Here is a 22,147-nt window from a genome sequence, read left to right as displayed (position 1 = left end):
ATCTGTCCTAGTATCACCACAGAGGCTGCAGTGACTAATATATAAGGAATAAATGTTTTGGGAGCTCCTGAAACACCACCATGGTAGAGATAAAGGAGGAAATGCCTACCTTTTCCTAAATGCTTCATCTAAAAACTGTATTGAAGAATTAGTCATTGGGGTCTTGGCTTGTCTAATTAGCCAATGCTTGTTCTAAAAATAAGGAAAAAAAAAAAAACAAAACTCAACACCAAAGAATACAAACAGCAGCAGAGAGGAAATGTCAACAACTTTTGCATTTTAGCCACAGTAATAAACCCCTTGAATATTCCATTCAAGATCATTTTGGTGACTGCTCCAGGATTATTTTTATTTTTCATTCAAGAATAAACTATTTTTTTTCATGCTAATCTTATGATTCTGAGTGGAAAAAAAATTTTCAGTGAAAAATTACTGAGACAAATAGCTGAAATTCAGTGTTTATTTATCATGGCTTTTTCTTTATTTATCGTCATGATCCCTTACTTTATAAAAAGTTAAGAATTAAGGTGCCAGCAAGTTTGCTAAATTGGATACCTAAATTCCCTTTTTTTGCTTGTGGGCATCACTTTGGCCATCTTACTATTTAAGGAAGTAAATAACAACAAAGGAAGACTCCTCAACAGACACTCCCTTTTATTTCTTTTCTTTTCTTTTTTTTTTTTATCTGTATATACCTCATACCAGCCAGTTAGCCAATAGTCATAAGCCTCCAAGAATAAAACTAGCTTATAAGTAGCAGACTGAAGAATCATTAGCACTGATAACATGATCAAGAAACTTTGTCTTACTAGAGCAAAATGGATAGTTTAGCTTATTCATGGAATACTTTTTTTAAAAGATATATATAGGAAAGCCCTGACCTATGTTTCTGAATCAAAGATATACTAACAGACAGTTAGTAATCCTAACCTCCTAAGCCTAAAAGAAAAACAACCAGGTTAATAAAAACACTACAACCATTGTTGATCCAAGAATAGGGCTTTAAGTAAAGACCTACACAGACCTTACCTTCCCATGAATGTTAAAATTACTATTTCTTGGCGCACTGACATTCTGGAAGCTCTTTTGATATTGGGGAGCAGCAATCCAAGGAGAATGAGGTGCTGGAGTAGAAATCATCATGAAGAAGGGCTCAGAGTTTGACTTGTAGTCCAGGAAATCTAAAGAGACATTAGCCTGAAAAAAACACAAAATGTAACATCTCTTAGAATAATCATCTATCAATTAAATAAGCATAGGATGAATGGTACTAGAAGAATCCAGAGATTGTGGCTCTTCCAAGACTCTACTTCTCAGCTGGTTTACCATCTGGAGATAAGTATACTGTGAACACAATGAATCAACAAGCACTTATTAAGTAGCCAATCTATGTCAGGAACTTTGCTAAGTGTTGGGCATACAAAGATAAAGATGAAATTCCTACTTTTAAGGAATTTCCATTCATTACAAAAAGCAATATAAATATCTAAGTACATAATAAAATGAATACAGGGTAGTTATGGTAGACCCACATAGGTGGCCATGAATTGAGTTTTGAGGAAAAACTAGGAATTAGATTGAAGTATAAAATATTCTAAGCATGGAGACAGAGTGGCAAACAGTGAGTCTCCTGATGTAACTGTAGTGTGTAAGAAATTAACGTGTAATCAGCTTGGAAAGGCAAACTAGAGCCAGAGTGAAAAGTGTGTGCATGCATATATATTTACACACACACACATATATGTATGTACGTAAAGAGACAATAGTATATAGTTTCTGGACCAGGAGTAACCAAAGTCAGACTTAAACTTGAGGAATTTCACTTTGGTGACTGAATGATGAATCTGAGTGGGAAGAGACTTGAAGCAGGGAGATTTATTAGGAGGCCACTACAATGGTGTAAGGAAAAGGTGTTAAGGACCTGAAAGAAGGTAGTGGACTTACATGAAGATAGAAGTTGAAAGATGTGAGAAATTATGGCAATACAATTGGCAAGACTTACCAAGGAACTGGATGTGGAAGAAAAAGAAGAATGGAAGAAGAGAGGATGGCTATCTGTATGAATGGTACTCTAAACAGTAATAAAGCAAGTTAAGAAGAAAAGTTGAATTTTGCAGAAAAGTTAACTTAGGTTTTGGGCACCTTGAGTTTGAAATGCCTATGGGTCATCCAATTGAAAATGTCCAAAAAAAATGCTGATGAGGGACTAGAACTTGGCAGAGAGCTCTGGGCAGGAACTGAAAGTCAGCAAAGAAATATTAATTGAATCCATGAAAACTGATTCGATAGTATGGAAAAGGGGCTTATGACAAAGTTTTTGAAGGTGAGAATGATATAGTTATATATCCAATTCAAAAAATTTAACTTTGAAATAAAGTAGTCCTTCCCCTTTCTAAAATCTCCATTTTTACAAAATGAAATGGATGCTTCAAATTTTCCAGATTCCACTGACACACAAGCATATGTTCTGTCATCACATGACAAAAAACCAAATTACTTTACTTCCTTCTTTACTGACTGGAAGTTACTGTTCCTAATCACAAACAAGGTTAAAGAGGAAAGGAACTGCATCTATCATTCTTTTATTAATGTAACTCTGAGCATATTTTGTCAATCCAGGAAAAGAAAAAAGTCAATAAAGTCATTATTGCAATTTGTCTATATTAAAACAAAAATAAGAATGCACTCCAAAATTACAATCAGTACTAAGTTAAGCTATTTGATTTCACCTACACAAAGAAATAACTTTGTAGAGATTTAATTTGTGTGATCATAGTCATTTGTGTTATTGTGAAGACAAAGTAATCTGAATACTTAGAACATAAATTACTAGCTAGTTGACTTCTTTCCAAGTTCCCTACAATGCAATGCTGTCCAAAGTTTCCCTTATCTTTTTTCCTTTCACTATTAAGATGATTCTAGGGATAGGGAAAATTGAAAACATTTCATAGTTGTTTTTAGAATCAGAAGAGAATCTCAAATATAGTGGGTCACTGAACTGGACCTTTAATGTACTGAGGAGTCCAAGGTAATCTATGATTTCACTTTTGTTAACTCCTTTCATCAATTAAATTAAAAAAAAAAAAACCTAAGTATAAATAATAGTAGTTTAATGAGCTGTTATGGTCCCTTGTACAAAATTATTACTTAGTAATATCCTTCTGATGAAATCTGGAGATTAACAAAAGCATAAGAAAAAATTGAGGGTCATATAATACTGGAATAAAAAGTTAAAAACAAAAACAAAAACCAGGCAACTATATCAGAAGTTAACTTGGAATTCATGGATCCCAGGGGTGTCCACAAAACTAGTTTAAATATATATATATATATATATATATATTTTTTTTTTTTTTTTTGCTGAGCCATTTGGGGTTAAGTGACTTGTCCAGGGTCACACAGCTAGGAAGTATTAAGTGTCTGAGAGCAGATTTTTGAACTCAGGTCTTCCTGACTTCAGGGCTGGTGCTCTATCCACTACACTACCTAGTTTGCCCCAGTTTAAATATTTTGATGACAATTTCAATCGTTTGGCTTACTCTGTTTTATATATTATTTTAGAGTTTAAAAGCATTATCAGAAAGGATCAATGCCACCAAAAAAAAAAAAAAGTTATGTACCTACCTCTGATCTAGAAAGTGAAATTTTAATGCCTTGTGAAGGAAGTTAACTTTATTCAAAAAAGTTTCATGGATTGGTCAAAATCATCCCTCACTGATATATAAATGCAACAATTAGTAGCAAATTCCACTCTCAATTAAGTCCCATTAAGAAGCATAGGAAATACTAGGGAGCTGGGTGGTTCAGTGGATAGTGGTGGGTCTGGAGTCAGGAAGCCCCAAGTTCAAATCTAACCTCAAATACTTATGGGCTGGATGACCCTGGGCACATCACATTTCTATTTGCCATAGTTTCTTCACCTATAAAATGGAAATAATAGCACTCCCTGCAAGGCTGTTGTGAAATTCAAATGAAGTAATAATTATAAAGCACAGTGCCTGGCCCAGAGTAAGAACTATATAAATGTTAGCTACATTTTTGTTCCATCTTTTATATTCCAAGACTAACAAGTTTGGTCACAACTGCTTTCTTGTCTTTGGACTCAGGATTCCTTGCAGATTAGAAGTCTTCTTGAAGGCCCTCCTAAAAATGGTGTGTGATGTAGCAAAAGACCAGAGCTTTACTCCTGAGTCTGTGAAGGCAGCTCTGCTACAGGAGGCCACTGACTCTCTTACTCTCTTGCACCACTGCTCTGCTGGGCAGGTGACAGTAAGTAAAAAACAGCCGATAATTTTATTGACTTGGTTCTAAAAAGTTATCTCTGGTGAGGACATATAGGACTGACTGTAACCTATAAGATGCTGTTCGGGGACACCTATTATCACTCATCTATGAGTAATAAGTCATATTGTCCAGCTTTGGCCCTACAATTTTTGCTGCTCTAATACTTGATAAAGTCGTTATTGACCTCTTCATAGCTGCCCTTTTTGTCCCTCCCCAAATATGCATCTGTTTTGAATAATGGTAGAAGACAAGAGATTAGCAGAAGAAATATATGTGAGAGCTATACAGAACCCATGTGGTTATTATATGAAAAAGAATACATGTAAACACTTTTGCTGATTTTTAATGACTATGAAGAATTTAAGGAAACATGGAAAGATTTACTAGGTGACACAGAGGATTAAATATTTCCCCTTTCTAAAAAGGTAATTTAGATAAAGTTCATATGCAAGTCACTGTTATACACCATCCTTTTTAGCAGTCAGAGTATTACAAAAATGGAAACCATCACCATTGTTACCAAATGGTTTTGCTTAATTGTTTTATGGGGAGGGGCTGCTGTATCAAAATACATTTTTCTGAATTTAAAAAAGGGTTCAGAAATAGAATTCTGAATGCAACAATTCTGGCTTGAACCTTTGAACACTTTAGATATTAAAATACTGTGAGTTATGTGATTTTAAATTTCTTCTAGAAGCTTTGGTTATACATTAAAACAAATTATTAGAGTATGAGCATTATTCATTCTAAATTAACAACAAAGGTCAAAGGTTAAGAGTTATGAATCATGGGGGAAAAAAGCCACAATGGGAAATAAGTAGAGTGCCTCACCAGCACATCCGTTAGGTAGTCCAGACTGTAGTTTTCACCATGCTTCCGTGCCTTCCCATTGACTGAAAGAGTATAATTGTAGTACTTAGAATTCTTTTCCTGTGAGAACGTTAAAAAAAAAAGAAAATTGTTGTGAGATTTGCAAAGCAATTGAAAGCCTTCTGACTAGGCTAGATTCCATTATTACTAAGTAGAAAGAAAAGGCAGTTACCCAAGACAATCCTGTACATATATTTTTAAAATTATGATTTATAAGCTTAATGGAAATTTGGAGTCCTTTTTAAGATTTAAAAGAAATAAATCCACACTTCCTAGTTGTGTGACCCTGGGCAAGTTACTTAACCCCAATTGCCTCAGAAAAAAAAGAAAGAAAAAAAAAAAGAAAGAAAGACATCCCAAATCATTCAAAATTCAATGAAAAAAGAAAAAGATTTTTGGAAGGGCTTGGGAAAAAACCAGGAAGATTAGAAAGGAAATATAATTAAGAAAAGGAAAGCAAAGAGAAAAAGTCAGCCTATGCCACAACCAAACAAAAATAAATCTAGAAAAGTATGAACACAAAGCAAAATTTCTTAAAGGATATGTTGGGAGTATTTTCTCCTTACAGGGTAATTTAAGATTGTGATTAATCGAATCACTTACCAATGCATACCAATAACTCCATCCTGGAGGCACATGTTCTACTCCTCCAGCATCCAGGGCTCCATACTAAAAACAAAAAAACCAGCCTCAGTTACGAATAGCTACAAGAAATAAAATAACAGGATTGTAAATGAGTAGCCAAAGAAAATATAAATCTATTTCAAACAACATCAATATAACTTATTCTGCATAGCCATGTAAAGGCTAAGTGTGGAGCCTATCATTCAGATACATGGGCAAATAGTCCCTACTTCAGTTGTCCTAATTAAACTGATGTAAAAATATAATTCATTTCTTTGTGGTCAGCTCTTAAGTAAAACTGATAGAATGACAAATCTTATTTGATAAGATTTAAATAGTGCTCACCTAAAACAGGCCTTTGTATGACAATGAAGATCTTTGCAACTTAAGTTTAAATTATTTAAATTTCTATCTTATGTAACAATGGATCACTTATAATTAGGATGGGTAAAGGAATGCCTTTATTTCTCCCTTACTCCATTTGTGACTTTGTTCTTTGTTACAAAGTGTACTTTCAGAGATACCCGTACTTCCACATATCCCACAGTCTTGGATTAAAAGCCAAAACCTGAATTTAATGCCATCAAATCTGAGACTGAGAGTGTTATGATAAAGAAAATAATATTTGAAAAGTGCCTTGAAAACCAAGTCAAATTATAGGGAAACGTGACACTTTTCAAACTAGGATTAATTTGGAACAAAAAGTCTGTTGTAATTTAAGTTTCAAAAGCCTGAATGACTAGGTTGTCATAATTTTACAGTTTAGAATAAGTTAAAAATAGAAAAATCCTAACAGTATATATTTATGGGGTAAACAAGGGCAATGGAACTGAAGAGAAGAGAGAAAGAAACTGAGATAGCTAATAGACATACACTCATTAAAATCTGTGGAAGGTGAGAGAAAAAGGAAAGGAGTTCAGGAATCATTTCAGAATCAGGCATTTTGAGTAAAAAAAAAAAAAAAAAAAAAAAAAAGTCTTAAGGCATATATAAAGAAACAGAAGCAACTAAATAGAAGGAAAAATTCACCAGATTCTAAGTTTCTATGAAAAACAAATAAATGCTTGTTTAGGAATCTTCAGATCATAATACATCCTATGATAATATACTGATATTCCATACCTCATTCAAGTACTTCCCAGCAAAAAATGTCTGATAACCACACATGGACCTGAGGATTGCTGGGAAGGTATATGGTTCTTGAATCTTCTGCCATAACTTACTGCTACAGTTTCCTTCTAAAGTGTTGTTAACAACATGATGATTGTGTGGGTACTTCCCTGTAAGAATACTGGCTCTGCTGGGGCAGCAAAGGGGACTTGGAACATACTATAAAGAGAACAGAAAAGATAAGTCACAGCAGGAAGATTTCACTCTGAATTTGCAATATTTTTTGACAACAGAAGAAAAAGACAAATATTAACGTATTATATTTTTTAAATTCCTATGTTAGTAATAAGATATTTCAGAATCACACTAATTTCTAAGCTCAGGAAAATTAAAAGAGACAATTCTTTCACTAAGTTTTCTAGTACTGCCCATGAAATTGTAATAATGTTATAGCAAAAGAAAAAAAAAAAATCAGACTACTATATCAGTAGGTCTATGTAGGATCTAATGGAAACTAAGACAAAAAAAAGCATCTTATCCTCATGGAATTTATAACTTATTTAGAATAGAACATGAAATATTTATAGACAAATTACAAATTATGCACAGCTTTGCATTGATTACAATTATTTTCCTTGCAAAATTATGATTTATCTACCATTCTTATATAGAACCCCAAGATTTCTTTTATTAAAAATTTCTTTCTAAATACTCATTTAAGGGACATCAATACTTCTCCATCCCCCAAGATATGCATATTAATCAGAATAAAAGAACATAGACTAGTTGGTTTTTCTACTTTTAGATCTAGCTCTTGGAAAACTGAAGTGTAATATTAGGATGATAATATTTTTTTAAAACCAAGGGGCAGCTAGGTGGCACAGTGGATAGAGCACCAGTCCTGAAGTCAGGAGGACCTGAGTTCAAATATGACCTCAGACTATTAACACTTCCTGGCTGTGTGACCCTGGGCAAGTCACTTAACCCCAATTGCCTCAGCAAACAAAACAAAACAAAAAAACCCAAAACACATAGAGACCATTTCTAAAAACAATGCTTACTTTTTATGAGATCAATTTAAATTAGGGGGAAAAAAAACAAACGGGAAAAATATCATAACTACTAAGTGAAAGATTTTCTTTTTCCAACCAAAAGATAAGCCAACTAATTTGACATAAAAGTAGCTAGACTACTTGTTTACTAAGATATGAGAAAAGCTATGATAATAATATATGTGAATACAAAATATAATGAAAATCACTCATAAAAACTGCCAGATTAATAGTTTCCTCTTCTTTTTGCTAAGGCAATTTAGGTTAAGTGAATTGCCCAGGGTCACACCCTTAAGAAATGTTAAGTATCTAAGGCCAAATTTGAACTCGGGTCCTTCTGACTTCAGGGCTGGTGCTCTATCCATTGTACCACCTAGTTGCCCCCAGAGTAACAGTTTTCTAGTAGGATAGTTTTTATTTGAGACAGCCAACAAGCCGATTTAGAGATGCCAGCTGCCTAAGAATGTAGTACAGTTGAATATAGACCATGAAAGGCCTAGAATTTTATTTTGTTTTGAAGAAAGGGAAGGACAGAGGGTAGGAGAAGGGGAAAAGTTAATTTAACAGCATGTATCAAAGTAACAGAAAAATGGTGTATTGTAACAAATTCAAATTTAGTTAAGATTTTCTTTTCTTTTCTTTTTTTCTTCTTTTTTTTTTTTTCTGAGACTGGGGTTAAGTGACTTGTCCAGGGTCGCACAGCTAGGAAGTGTTAAGTGTCTGAGATTAGATTTGAACTTGGGTCCTCCTGAATTCAAGGCTGGTGCTCTATCCACTGCGCCACCTAGCTGCCCTAGTTAAGATTTTCAAAACAACTAGAGTCAACATTTAATTTGCACTGGATATAGTTTTCTCCCCTAGGAAAAACTTTTCATCCTAAATTACTGACAAAATTCAACTCATGACTAAGACTAGATACTTAAGTTCAAAGTAGTTTCTCCTAGTGATAGCACAATTCAGTAAGTTTTCTTATGAACTTTTTAGTTCAAAAGAAAAAAAGAAAATTAGCTTTAAAACTTACAGCACTAGAGAAACTCATTCCCATGTCTGCAATGAGGGCCTTGGTTTTCTTTAGTGGAGTCTGTAAGAGAAAAATTATTAATTAAAAGAGCCTATGAACATCAGCAATTAAATGTAAAAAGAGCTATATATAATTGTATCTTTGAGGTTTGATGCTCTGTTCTTTTTGTATCCATTGTTTTGTTTTAATATCATATGTAAGTAACTATGAGAATCACAGGATTCTGGAGAAATGTTATTTAAGTGGGATTGCTTAGGGTCCAGATTGTACCAAGAGTGAAGCAGAACTGCTAAAAACATGTGAAAAAGTCAAGTTGGCAACAACTGTCCCATTCTGCAGTGCCAGTAGTTTTGATGTTTCTATCCAATTGCCACCAATTCACTATCAGGAAACAACGTGAACTTGCTGATCCTATTATCAGTGAACTCCTTGATCTGAATTTATATTTATGTTAACTTTAATTGTAGTATAAAGAAAAGAAGGGCATTGGAATTATGCTTAGGAGATGATTAGAGTATTTATACTATATAATCCTGTTGCTTAATAAAGAGCAAAGAAACAGAAGATGTGATACAAACTGACATTAAGGTAGTTTTGTCAAAAGTGACAATACAGAGTACGGCAAAGTAAACTATAACAAATGAGAATTAAAGCTGTGAAATTACAACCTGATAGAATACTTCTGATACTGATAGAATTCTTCGGCAATCTAGTAGTAACTAGAACTACTGTAATATAGTACAGTACTGTAGTAACTATTCTACTGTAGTAACTATTCCTGCTTTCTAATGATATGACTAAAAATCTGTGGAAACCCCCAACAAGCACTGTTGAGGCCAGAAGGAGCAAGCAATAAGTTTACCTGTTACAAATGCAAAGGAAGTCAACAGTTAAATTCTAGTTTTAAGAAGCCATTATGAATTACATATAATAAATTCAAAATTGCAATAGTTTACAAATCTCTTTTCACATTCAGATCTTACTTGGTCCTAATAACTGTGAGAAAATACACTCATTTTACCGAGCAGAGAACTACAATGACAAAATGTCAGTGGAATTTGAAGAATAAGCAAAAGCAGTCCTCCAAAACAAAACACAAAAACAAACAAACAAAAAAACCCAAATCAACTCAGGTTTCAAATGGGCCCATGCCCATGTTTTCTAGTTAAAGGTCAAGTCTTGCTTTGGGAAGTGAGGGCAAGAAAACCAAGGGATCACAGAGTAGATGACTACTACAACTACAGCAAAACCAAGTATGACATACAATATTTTTAAACATGAAAAAGGAAGTTATGTCGTCCATAATTTTTTTCATAGACTCAGAATAGAAAATAAGAGGAAACCAGAAAGGAGAATCACCAAGATGGTGATCTAAGTGGAACTGGGACTTAAAAGACTTAGGGAGTAGATGGTGGAGCTCTTTTAAGTATATAAAAGGGATTAGACTAATTCCTCTGGGTCTCTGGAGTAGCAGGTGCGAACAGCAGAAGCACATATTTACAATTAAAGGTAGCCAAAGCGGAACGGTTTGCCTTGAGGGATGCTAGAGGACTTCAAGCAAAGGCCTAAAACTCACTATAGGGTGAAATTTTAGGGGAGATTCTTGTTCAAGCCTCAAGTGCAGGGTTTTTATTAGCAGGCCTGCGGTCTGAGAAGCAATACTCCACACTTAGTAAGGGTCCTGGGTGGGGACTGGGCAATTCACCATAGGCCCACCAGGTTATGGCAAATGGGCTGAGGGGCAGAGACAGTGTGAGCTTTTGTTTTTACTATAGTCGGGCCCTCCCACAGTCTTAGGGACAGCGAACTGGACCCCTGTTTAAAAGTGTGAGGACCACTGAAGCTTTCAAAACCATTAAGGAGACCGAGGCCAGTTCATCATCTCTGAGCTCCCAGTAGGACTAATTCGTTTTTGCAATCTGAGGAGGGGGACGGCAGCTAGGTAGTGAGGTGGCCAGACTTGGGGTCGGGAGGACGCGAGTTTGAATTCTACCACAGCTCCCTTTACAGCTATGACGTCACTTCACCCCCAGCCCTCCCCGGGAGGTTTGCACTATGATTAATAATCTTTTACAGCTGAGGACACGGGAGCTGAGACGGAGAGGCAAGCCCAGGGACACCTCAGACATTTACTACTGTTCGAACACTAGTTATTATTTCTGCTGCATCCACAGGTCCTCAGTGCGACTCATTCCGCCATACTTCCTTAATTTTTAAACATCTGACACAGACTGGGAGGAACCGGGGGAGAGGGCCCAGACGGACGAGAAAAGGATGGAAAGTTTTTTAAAACCCAAAGCAAGAGCGCGGCTGCGGTCGGAGCAGCACCTGCCTCTAGTGGGCCCTTCTAATCACTCCTGCACTCTACCATCAGCCCCCGGGGGGTGTGGAGCCAAGCCTCCGAGGCAAGGGGGAAGTGAGGCTGGACCCCGGAGGCGCAGGGTTCCAGAAGGGGCCCTCGGGCCTAGGAGGGAGAGGGCGGGGCAGCTTCCCCGGCTCGCGCTCCGGCGAGGCGGACCCTCCTCCTTCTCCTTAGGGTCCGGGAAGTTCGGGGAGCCCCGGAAGGGGAGGTATGTTACCATGCCGCCAAGCAGGTCGTCCTGGTCGTCGGTGAGAATCAGGACCACATTGGGCCGGCGGGAGCCTGCAGCCTCCGCGCCCCGAAGCCAAGCGCACAGACACGAGCCCAGCAGCAGCAGCCTCAGCCCCAGCGGGGCCGGGCTCCGGAGCACGCAACCCTGCCGGGGGCGCCCTGACGCGGGGGCAGCCCGGAGCCGCATCGCCGGCCAAAGCCGAGTACGGCGGGGTGGGGGGAGAAGCTCAGGGGCAGACTCGGAGTCTGGGGAAGGGAGACAGCCCAGGAGACAAGGAAAGAGAGACAGCTAGCAGAGAGACGCGCAGCTCAGAGAGGCGGCTCAGAGCAGGCGTTTTCTTCCCTAGCGTGGTCACGTGAAGCGTGGGAGGCGGGGCCCGCGGGACTGTCATGTGACCGGCGGAGCGCGTGCTCGCGGGGGAAAGAAGGCCTGCGCGAGCGCCTGCGCCTGCGCCAGCTAGGAGGGAAGGTAGAGACGGACTGAAAGTGAGGCTGAGAAGGAGGGGCGGGGGTGAAGGAAAAAGACTGAAAGCGAGGCTAAGAGACAGAGTAGGGGAAGATGAAAGTGAAATTGAATAGTAGTTGGGGGGAGGAGATTGAAAGCGGAGCTAAGCGGGAGAGAGATTGACTGAAAGTGAGAGAAGGAGGAGAGAGCCCTGGGCTAGGAAGACCTGTTTTCTAATACCGCTTTCAGACTTCTGCTTCCTTGAACAACACTCAAGATCTCAGTTCCGGTTTTCCCATCTGTTAAATGGGGAGAATGGCGTCCGCCGCCATTGGGAGATAATTTATGTTAAATGTTCTGCAAATCCTGTGGGCGCTATTATAAGGGGAAGTTGGGAAGCGGGCCTCGTTCTCCGCCACATTGCCTCAGAGTCCAAAGGGCAGAAAGACGAGGAGACTAAGCTGTTTGTGGGTTTGTGTGTGTGTGTGTGTTTTTTTTTTTTTTTTTTAGTAAAAGGGGCAAAGATCTACAGGAATTCTTGCAATATCATTTTATAGTAGAATAAGAATTAGATTAGCAGAGTCCCAGGATTGAAGTTTAGCTCTGCCATAGCTTAATAACTGGGAAAGTCATTAACCCCTTTGACCTGCAGCATCTGCAAAATTGGAATTTTGCATTGCTTATCTCACGTCATTGTGAGTAGTTTCCAGACTGAAATACTGGGAGCCCAAATACAGTCCAAATGTGCCTGTAGTCTAAGCATATTAACAAAATGGAAAAATGGTCATTTTTCATATAATCCCACGTTCAATAGACTCTTCACAAAAACTTGGGATACTATTATTGGGCTTTTAAGAAAAAACAGAATCTTAGGGGACTGATTTTAATTTAAATTAATTTTTTTTCAAATGGCAAAATTTTGTTTTCTTCTTCCTCATTTCTTTTTCTTCAATAGAGGAAAAGAAACAAAACCTTTATCACATCTGCATAAATCAAGCAAAACAAATTGCTTCCTTGATCCTGTACAAAGAAGGTATCTCTGATTTCGAATAGTGCGTTATTATGATTAGTTTGTCTTTTCCTGGTTCTGCTCACTTCACTTTGTATCACTTTGTACATGTCTTTCAGGTTTCTCAGAAACCATTCTTTCTATCATTTCTTACAGAACAATGTTCCATCACATTTATATATAATATATAATGTTTATTTCCCAGTTGATGGACATCCCCTCACTTTCCAGTTCTTTGCCCCCACACACACACTGCTGCTGCTTTTTGGGCACATAGTTTGTTATTGTTGTTTTGCACAGCATGAGAAATATGGAAATATGTTTAGAAGAATGTTAAACCTATGGTGAATTGCTTGCTGTCTAGAGAAGGAGGAAGAAGGGCGAGGGAGAGAGAAAATTTTGGAACATAAAGTTTTGCAGAGGCGAATGTTAAAAACTATCTTTGAAGGAACTTGGAAAAATAAAAATCTATTAAAAATAAAATAAATCCATTCCTGAAGAGACTTGTTAATTGCCCTGCACAAAAAGTCTGTAAGAGATTGATAATTATTGGAATTGTCCAAATACAAGAATAACATCATGATTATCATTGGGATTTGGTGGGATGAAACTGTGGCTGGAATGTAACTATGGGTAAGAATACTTTATTTCAGAGCAACAGGATATGTAACAGTAGAGGTAGGAAAACCACAATCTATTAAGAAGGTGGATGTGAGGAAATCCAGAATGTAGAAGCATCGTGAAGAATATTTCGAAACAGAAGCAATTTTGTCATCTGCATACCACAGAACACCTGATAAGAAATGAGGAAATAAAAAAGGATTTCAGGAAATTGATCACAAGTCTGGCACAGAGTCATAATATAGTAGGATTGTGCAACATTTATTATATGTACATCTACTAGAGAGGGCTCCCTCTCCTAAGAGCTAAGCAACTAATGACTGCTGGACATGTTTTAATGATAATTTTATCTTTCAAAGGATGGAGAAATCAGTAAGGGGAAATTCTCTACTGGCTCTATCATTAATAAGGAAGAACAAATTCTTTTTTTTTTTTTTTCCCCTGAGGCTGGGGTTAAGTGACTTGCCCAGGGTCACACAGCGAGGAAGTACTAAGTGTCTGAGATCAGATTTGAACTAGGGTCCTCCTGAATTCAGGGTTAATGCTCTATCCACTGCACCACCTAGCTGCCCCATCACTTACTTTTTCAAACTCAAATAGTTCCTTGTTTACTTTCTCCTACAAACTTTTAAAAGTGTTTAAATCCTTTTTTTTTTCCCCCGCCCCCTGAGGCTGGGGTTAAGTGACTTGCCCAGGGTCACACAGCTAGGCAGTGTTAAGTGTCTGAAATCACATTTGAACTCCCGTCCTGAATTCAAGGCTGGCGCTCTATCCACTGCGCCACCTAGCTGCCCCAGGAAGAACAAATTCTTGAAATGGAAATGATGGGGATTTTAAGGGGAAATAGGATTTGTGAAAAAGCAGTTGTGTCTATTATGTAACTAGATTTTTGAAGAAAAGATTTCAGAGGTTTCAGAGGAAAGATAGGTGGGATGCCATTGAATAAATTCTATAAGGGATGAGAAATGCTTAAGAATGAAATTCAGAAAACAAAAAGGAATAATTCTAGAGAAGAATAAAAGTGGGAGTTATCTGAAAAGGCAGAGGGAACACACTCAAAACAAATTAGCCAGGTATAGTCCTTGAAGTCGATTGTTGGAATTGTTGAAGCTCAAAATGAGCTAAGTTTTTGAGGGAGGTGGTATGGAGGAAAAAGAGAAGGATCAAAGTAAGGACAGAATTGATATTTGGGATGGTTGGGCCAATGATAACTGCTAACAGAACACAAAGCTACTCCATTTTTCTCTTCTGTTTTCTCTGCCAAGAAAGAGGACTTGACTTGACAGAAGAAAAATAATAAAAATTGATATCCTCATAAGTAAAAAAGTACCTTGTGAAGAGAAAGCTCTTGACAGGCTCGAATGTTGGGCTGAATCTAAGAAGAAATTGTATAAGGATAAGCCTAAAATTATACATGAATTTAAGAAAATAATTTTTAGAACAGTAGGATTGAGGAGACTGCAGATTGTCTGAAAAGGAGTTTTAGTGAGCTACAAAGGCAATGTAATTAATCAGTATCACATGAAAACCCAAAAATCCTAATGCATTCTTGGAATGCACTGAGGCATATTTTTTGGAATTAAGGAGGTGCTAATCCCCTATATTCTGCCATGGTTAAGAACATCTTAAGTACTGTGTTCAATTCTAGGTACCTTTAAGAAGGGCATTGATAGGCTGCAAAGTGTTCACAGGGCAACTAGGATGGTGAAGGATTTGGAAATCATGCCATATGAGCTCATTTGAAGGAAGTAGGAATGTTTGACCTGGAAAAGAGAAGACTCAGGAATCATTTAACCTCTCTGATGCTTATTTTCTTCTTCTATGAAATGAGGGTTGCGGAACTGAAGCTGACCTCTAGCATCCCTTCTAGTAAATAGATAAAGGGAATGAAAATAAATTCAGGTGATATAATACAATAAGCTGAACTTATAGAAATTGTAAACAATACTGTACTTCAAATTGTAAAATTTTGAAAATGTGATTTTGAAGTTACCAATTCCCCGAAACTATAACATACCCATGTTATAACATATTCTTTAAAAAAAAAAAAACAGTTCTATTACTATTATTTGCTGAGGTAATTGAGGTACTTGCCCAGGGTCACCCAGCTAGAAAGTGTTAAATATCTGAAATCAGATTTGAACTCAGGTCTTCCTGACTTCAGGGCTGGTGCTCTACCCACTGTACCACCCAGCTAACCCTAGTTCAATTATTTTTTATGAAAAAAATCTCAAACTTTAAATACATGAATTGAAAATGCCAATGTGATTAACTCTTAGTAAGATCTCATTTTAATCATGATTTTAAATCATGATGAGTTGTATAGTGATATTCACTTAAAAAGTAATCTCCTCCATTTAACTTCAGTGGTATCAGGTTTTTGTCCTGTGACCTTCAAAACATCACCATCTCACATGTAGGTGAAAAAGGGACCATGAGCCATCAATATGTACTTTAATACTTAAAAAAGATTTGTAATTTTTATAGAATCTCAGAGGACCTCTACTGTACCTAAATAGCAATCCCTTCTCCAGTGTTCCTTATTTGTCACTTCTGGTGAAGGGGGAGCCACTACCTCTAGAGGAAGCCATTTCACAATTGTTACAAAATCTTTCTATATACCATATCTATTGCTGCTCTTCAATGACTACCCATTGCTCCTACTTTTATTGCCTAGGCAGTTAAAATAGCAATGAATAGCTGTTAACTATAGTATAATGCATTATATTTATATGTATATCTGTATCACTTCATAAATGTTTACTGAACAAATATTTGGCGGAGTCTAGTCACCCTTCTATCAAACTTTTTAATTTTTATTTTATTTTAAAATTTTTATAAATTTAATTTTAATTTTTTAAAATATATGCAGATTTCAGCATTCATTCTTGCAAAACTTTGTGTTCCATTTTTTTTCTCCCTCTCTTCCCTTTACCCCATGACAGTAAATAATCCAATATATGTTAAACATATGCAATTCTTTTATACATATTTCCACAATTATCATGCTGCACAAGAAAGATCAGATCAGAAAGGAAAAAAAAATGAGAAGTAAAAAAAAGCAAGCAAACAACAAAAAGATGAAAATACTATCTTGTGATCCACATTTAATCCTCTTTGTGGATGCATATGGCTCTCTCCATCACAAATCTAATGGAATTGGCCTGAATCACCTCATTGTTGAAAACAGTCAAGTCCATTAGAATTGATCATTCCATATTCTTCTTGTTGCTATGTACAATGTTCTCTTGGTTCTCTACTCATTCATTTGGCACCAGTTCATATAAATCTCTCTCAGTAACTCTGCTGATCATTTCTTATAGAACAATAATATTCCATAACATTCATATACCATAACTTATTCAGCCATTCTCCAATTGATGGGTATCCACTCAGTTCCAGTTTCTTGCCACTGCAAAAAGGGCTGTCACAAACATTTTGCACATATGAGTCCTTTTCCCTCTTTTATGATCTCTTTGGGATACAGGCCCCCTAGAAACACAGCTGGATCAAAGGATATGCACATTTAGATAGCCTTTGGGCATAGTTTCAAATTGCTCTCCAACATGGTTAGATAAGTTCACAACTCCACTAACAATGTATTAGTGTCCCAGTTTTCCCACACCCCCTTCAGCATTTATCATTACCTTTTCTTGAATTCTTAGCCAATGTGAGAGAGATATGTATGGTACCTCAGAGTTGTCAGACATATTTTTCAGTACTTGAGAACAACTTCTCTAGGTCCCCTTTTCTCTGGGATAAAGAGGTCTAGTTTCTTTAATTTTTTCTTGTATATTATCAGTTCTGATCTCTTCATTATCTTCTGAGTATGACAGTTTGAACTTTAACATTTTTTTTCAACTAACAAAGATTTATTTTCTTTTTTCTCTTACCTCACATTCTCTTCATTCCCACCAGAAGAAAAAAAAACCTAACCTTGAATAGTCAAAGAAAAATACATTCTCACATTGGCTATGTCCAGAAACATTTAAGTCTGCACCCTGAGTTCATCACCTCTCTGGTAGGAGAGATATATTATCATTGGTCTTCTAGAATATTGGCTCATCATTGAATTGATCAGCATTTAAAATTTTTTCAAAGTTACTATAGAATGAATTGTTTTCCTGTTTCTGATTACTTGACTCTGCAAGAATTCACATATTTTTTTAAGGTTTCCATGGAGTCAACTAGATGATACAGTGAATAAAGTATGGGAATTGTGATTAGGAAGTCCTAAGTTTGAATTCTGCCTCATAGCATTGTGGAATGGTGCCCAAGGGGCTATCAAATTGTGCATACCTTTTGATCCAGCAGTGTTTCTAGGGGGCCTGTATCCCAAAGAGATCATAAAAGAGGGAAAAGGACTCATATGTGCAAAATGTTTGTGACAGCCCTTTTTGCAGTGGCAAGAAACTGGAACTGAGTGGATACCCATCAATTGGAGAATGGCTGAATAAGTTATGGTATGTAAATGTTGTGGAATATTATTGTTCTATAAGAAACTATCAGCAGAATGATTTCAGAGAGAGATTTACATGAACTGATGCCAAATGAAATGAGTAGAGAACCAAGAGAACATTATACACAGCAACAATATGGAATGATTGATTCTGATGGACTTGGCTCTTTTTAATAATGAGGTGATTCAGGTCAATTCCAATAGATTTGTGATGGAGGGAGCCATCTCCATCCAGAAAGAGGACTGAATGTAGAGCACAAGATAGTATTTTCATCTTTTTGTTTGCTTTTAAAAATTTTCTCATTTTCTCCCTTTTTTGATATGATTTTTTTTTTTTGTGCAACATGATAGATGTGGAATTATGTATGGAAGACTGCATATGCTTAACATATTACTTGATGTCTAAAGGAGGGAGTAGAGAAAGGGGAGGAAGAAAAATTTGAAACAGCATTTTGCAAAGGTGAATGTTGAAAACTATCTGGGCATATATTTTGAAAATAAAAAGCAAAAAATTAAAAATTTAAAAAATAAATTCTGCCTTATATATTTACTAGCTGTGTGATCTTGTGCAAGTCACTAAACCTCTCTGTACCTCAATTTCTTCATGTATGAAATAGGGAAAATAATAGCGCCTACCTTACAGGAGTATTATGAAATGACATTTGTAAAATGCTTTACAAAATCTAAAATGCTACATAAATGCTAGCTATTATTTCTGAAGTTATCTCCTTCATTATTTTTTAAAGGTACAATAGTATTCCATTATATTATATTCTATACATTATTCAGTTATTCTCCAATTGATGGACATTCCCTTAATTTCCAGTTCTTTACTACTTCAGAAATTACTACTATATATGGTTTTCATAGAAGGGTTCTTTTCCTCTTTTCTTGATCTCTTTATGGTATAGGCCTGGTAATGGTATGCACAGTTTAGTGACTTTTGGTGCATCACTTCCATATTGTTTTCCAGAATGGCTAGATCAATTCACTGTTCCATCAATAGTGGGACAATTTGTCTTTTCAAAAGTCCTTCCTTAAATTAAACACAATACCCATGATGTGGTCTGATTGGGTTAGAATATACTAAGTCTGTCCCCTTCCTTTGGCGGCCATATTATGTGGTTAACTAATAGTAAGCATGTAGTCCACTAAAACATCTGGATTGTTTCTTAAAAACAAAACAAAAAATCCTGCTGTCCAGTCACTCTATCTTATGTACAAATGGAATTAGTGGGGAGGTGGGGAGGAAAGGGGGGGAACCCAAATGTTGAACATTGTATTTAGAACTTATATAGTAGTTTTATTATGGTTAGACTATTATTCTTTCTTTAGATCTTTTTGGACATCTCAAAAATGTATTTCATAAGCATGTCAAAAAGATAGAGCCTTGAGATATTCCATTAAAGACCCTCCATGAATATGATTTTTGGGTGATTCAATTAGCTGTAATATCATCTATCCTTCACTTTTCCATCTTTTTCAGGATAATAGGAAAAAGTTTCTTAAAGGTTCTTTCCCAGGCATATTCTGTGGTATTTTCTTGAGCTACCAGCTTATTAATTTTGTCCAAAAATAAAAGATGATTAATTCTTTTAAAAATAATTAAAAAAAATTTTTAGGTTATAAATGTGCATTCTTTTTTTTTTTTTAAAACACATTTCCATATGAGTTATGTTGGAAAAGAAAAATCAGAATAAAAGGGAAAAGCCATGAGAAAAAAAAAAACAAAAAAAGGAACAGTATACGTTAATCTACATTTAGTCTCCATAATTCTCCATAATGCAAGTGGCATTTTCCATCCAAAGTTTATTGGAATTGCCATGGATCACTGAATTGCTGAGAAGAACCAAGTTTATCATAGTTGATCATCCCACAATCTTCTTGTCGATGTGTACAATGTTCTTCTGGTTTTTCTAGTTTCTAGTTTCACTCAGCATCAGTTCGTGTAAATATTTCCCAGCTTTTCTAAAATCAGCTTGTTCATTTTTTAAAAAATAGAACCATAATATTCCATAACTTTCATACACCATATGCCATAACTTATTTAGCCATTCCCTAATTGATAAGCATCCACTTGTTTTTCAGTTCCTTGCTACTATAAAAAGAGCTGCTACAAATATTTTTGCACATGTGGGAACTTTTTCCTTTTTTTAAGATCTCTTTGGGATACAGGCCCAATAGAGGCACTACTAGATCAAAGAGTATGCCCAATTTGATAGCTCTTTGGGCATAATTCTAGATTGCTCCCCAGAATGGTTGGATCAGTTCACAACTCCACCAACAATATATTGTTGTCCCAGTTTTCCCACATCCCTGCCAATATTTATTATCTTTTCCTGTCATGTTAGCCAATGTAAGCGGTGTGAAGTGGTACCTCAGAGTTGTTTTATTTTGCATTTCTTTAATCAATAGTGATTTAGAGCATTTTTATATGTCTATAGATAACTTTAATTTCTTCATATGAAAATTGTTTGTTCATATTCTTTGAAGGTGGTTAATTCTTGATTACGCTATTTTGAACTTTGCTGGTCACCACTTCCCTATACAGGTCCTTCTCAACACTTTGTGAGTTGCTTTCTTTAAAAGAAATCATCACCAGGTAGCCAAACTTCTGATCACAAACCTCTCTGAATTTTTCTAAGGTGATGCTTAGATGAAAACATTTCATTCCTTGCGTGGCCATGAGGCACTACCTTGAGAACTGAGGGTTACCTCCACACCAATCTGAGGTAATATCAGAGTAAATACTTTAGAAATTTAGAATTGTATTTTCCAGAATTGTACTACTCTTTCCAAGGGCAATATACCATTGGATTTTTTCCCCTTTCCTTATTGAATTCTAATTTAGAGATTGCCTTCCAAAAATGTGGTTTAGAATGTGAATAAGAGATAGGGAATGCCAGTGAATAAATGAATATACCATAGTCATCTTAAAAAAAGAGTGCAATTTTGTGTCTCTGTGTGTGTGTCCTAGACTCCTTTGATAATCTATTGAAGTCTATAGATCTCTTCTTTAGTAATGTTTTTAGAGGAATAAAATAAATAGGATTACAAAGGAGCTAGTTATATTGAAACACAGATGTATTTTTTTTCCCATCCATGATCTTCATGGACTCATATGGACTGTGGGTAGCAGAGAAAGCTAAAGCAACTTTTATTTTGACTTCAGTTCCTCTGTCTTGTCCTTGAGCCTGTTTGTATTGCTAGTCCCATCTTTCTTTGAGAGCTCCATCTATTAGGGCTGAGTTACAAGAGACAACCTGAAGAAGTTGCTAGCCCAGCAACAGGCTTGTCCAATAAAAGGATACTATATCTCCTATTCCTGCCCTGCAAGTCTACTGTCTATAGGCCTTTCCAATCCAGAGGTACCTCATACCCAATTCATCTTCTGCCTAAATGTAAACTTTGTCCTTTTTTTCTTTGGGGATCCATGTAAGAGAGGCTCCCTTGCTAGTGAACTGGATAAACCATTATTGGTTCCTAAATTTATAGATTCAGACTTGGGTTATAGTTTTGGTTTTAGAATTCTGGTTCAGGTCTGTTGCAGCATTGATGATTTTGCTCACAGAGTCATATTCTAAGAATCCCTATTTTAGACAATTTACATAAGAGACTTTTAATTTTTTTTTGCGACCTTTTTCTTTGTCCCTTTCTTCTCTACTTTAAATTTCTTCATTTGTAGATTCTGGCAGTGAAACTGGTAGTAAGACACGACTACTGACTGAGAGGATTTTGAGCTCAAAGTTACAAAGACAATTTAAGATAGGATCTTGAGGAGGTACAGTCAAGAGACGGGGTGGAGGGATGAGAGGGAGACAGAGACAGAGAAATAGAGAGGGAAAAAGATATAGTAAGATAGAGAAACAAAAGAGCTATAGAGAGAAACAAAAGTAGAGCCAAAAAGAGAAAGAACAACATAGAGACCAAGAGATACGGCATTGTTTGAATGATGGAACTCTGGGAGTCTCAGAAATGTGTGAGAAATTGGCTTATAGGGAATCACATCCCTTCCCCTCTAGGTCTTGTAACTCTAGAAAAGGCTGAGAATGGATCTCC

The 22,147-nt window shown here is 36.4% G+C and overlaps 1 protein-coding gene across 2 annotated transcripts in view; it reads right to left on the bottom strand.

Moving 5' to 3' along the window:
- GNS (glucosamine (N-acetyl)-6-sulfatase) overlaps nucleotides 1–11,919 on the bottom strand; it is a 31,175-nt gene extending 19,256 nt beyond the window's left edge. Inside the window, exons 1-7 of one of the 2 annotated variants that reach the window (XM_074269735.1) lie at nucleotides 11,541–11,919; nucleotides 8,962–9,021; nucleotides 6,901–7,107; nucleotides 5,758–5,823; nucleotides 5,116–5,214; nucleotides 1,030–1,197; nucleotides 110–192 (exon numbers count right to left, since the gene is read on the bottom strand). In XM_074269735.1, coding sequence (XP_074125836.1) covers nucleotides 110–192; nucleotides 1,030–1,197; nucleotides 5,116–5,214; nucleotides 5,758–5,823; nucleotides 6,901–7,107; nucleotides 8,962–9,021; nucleotides 11,541–11,741 — 884 coding nt within the window. In that variant the 5' untranslated portion in view covers nucleotides 11,742–11,919. Of the gene's footprint in view, nucleotides 1–109; nucleotides 193–1,029; nucleotides 1,223–5,089; nucleotides 5,215–5,757; nucleotides 5,824–6,900; nucleotides 7,108–8,961; nucleotides 9,022–11,540 lie in introns of both variants that reach the window. The other variant, XM_074269734.1, reaches the window with a different exon arrangement.
- Between the last annotated feature and the right edge of the window lie 10,228 nt (nucleotides 11,920–22,147).

Source organism: Sminthopsis crassicaudata, chromosome 5 (assembly GCF_048593235.1).
Source record: "Sminthopsis crassicaudata isolate SCR6 chromosome 5, ASM4859323v1, whole genome shotgun sequence".
Lineage (NCBI taxonomy): Eukaryota > Metazoa > Chordata > Mammalia > Dasyuromorphia > Dasyuridae > Sminthopsis > Sminthopsis crassicaudata.
This window is presented reverse-complemented; position numbering and strand designations above follow the sequence as displayed.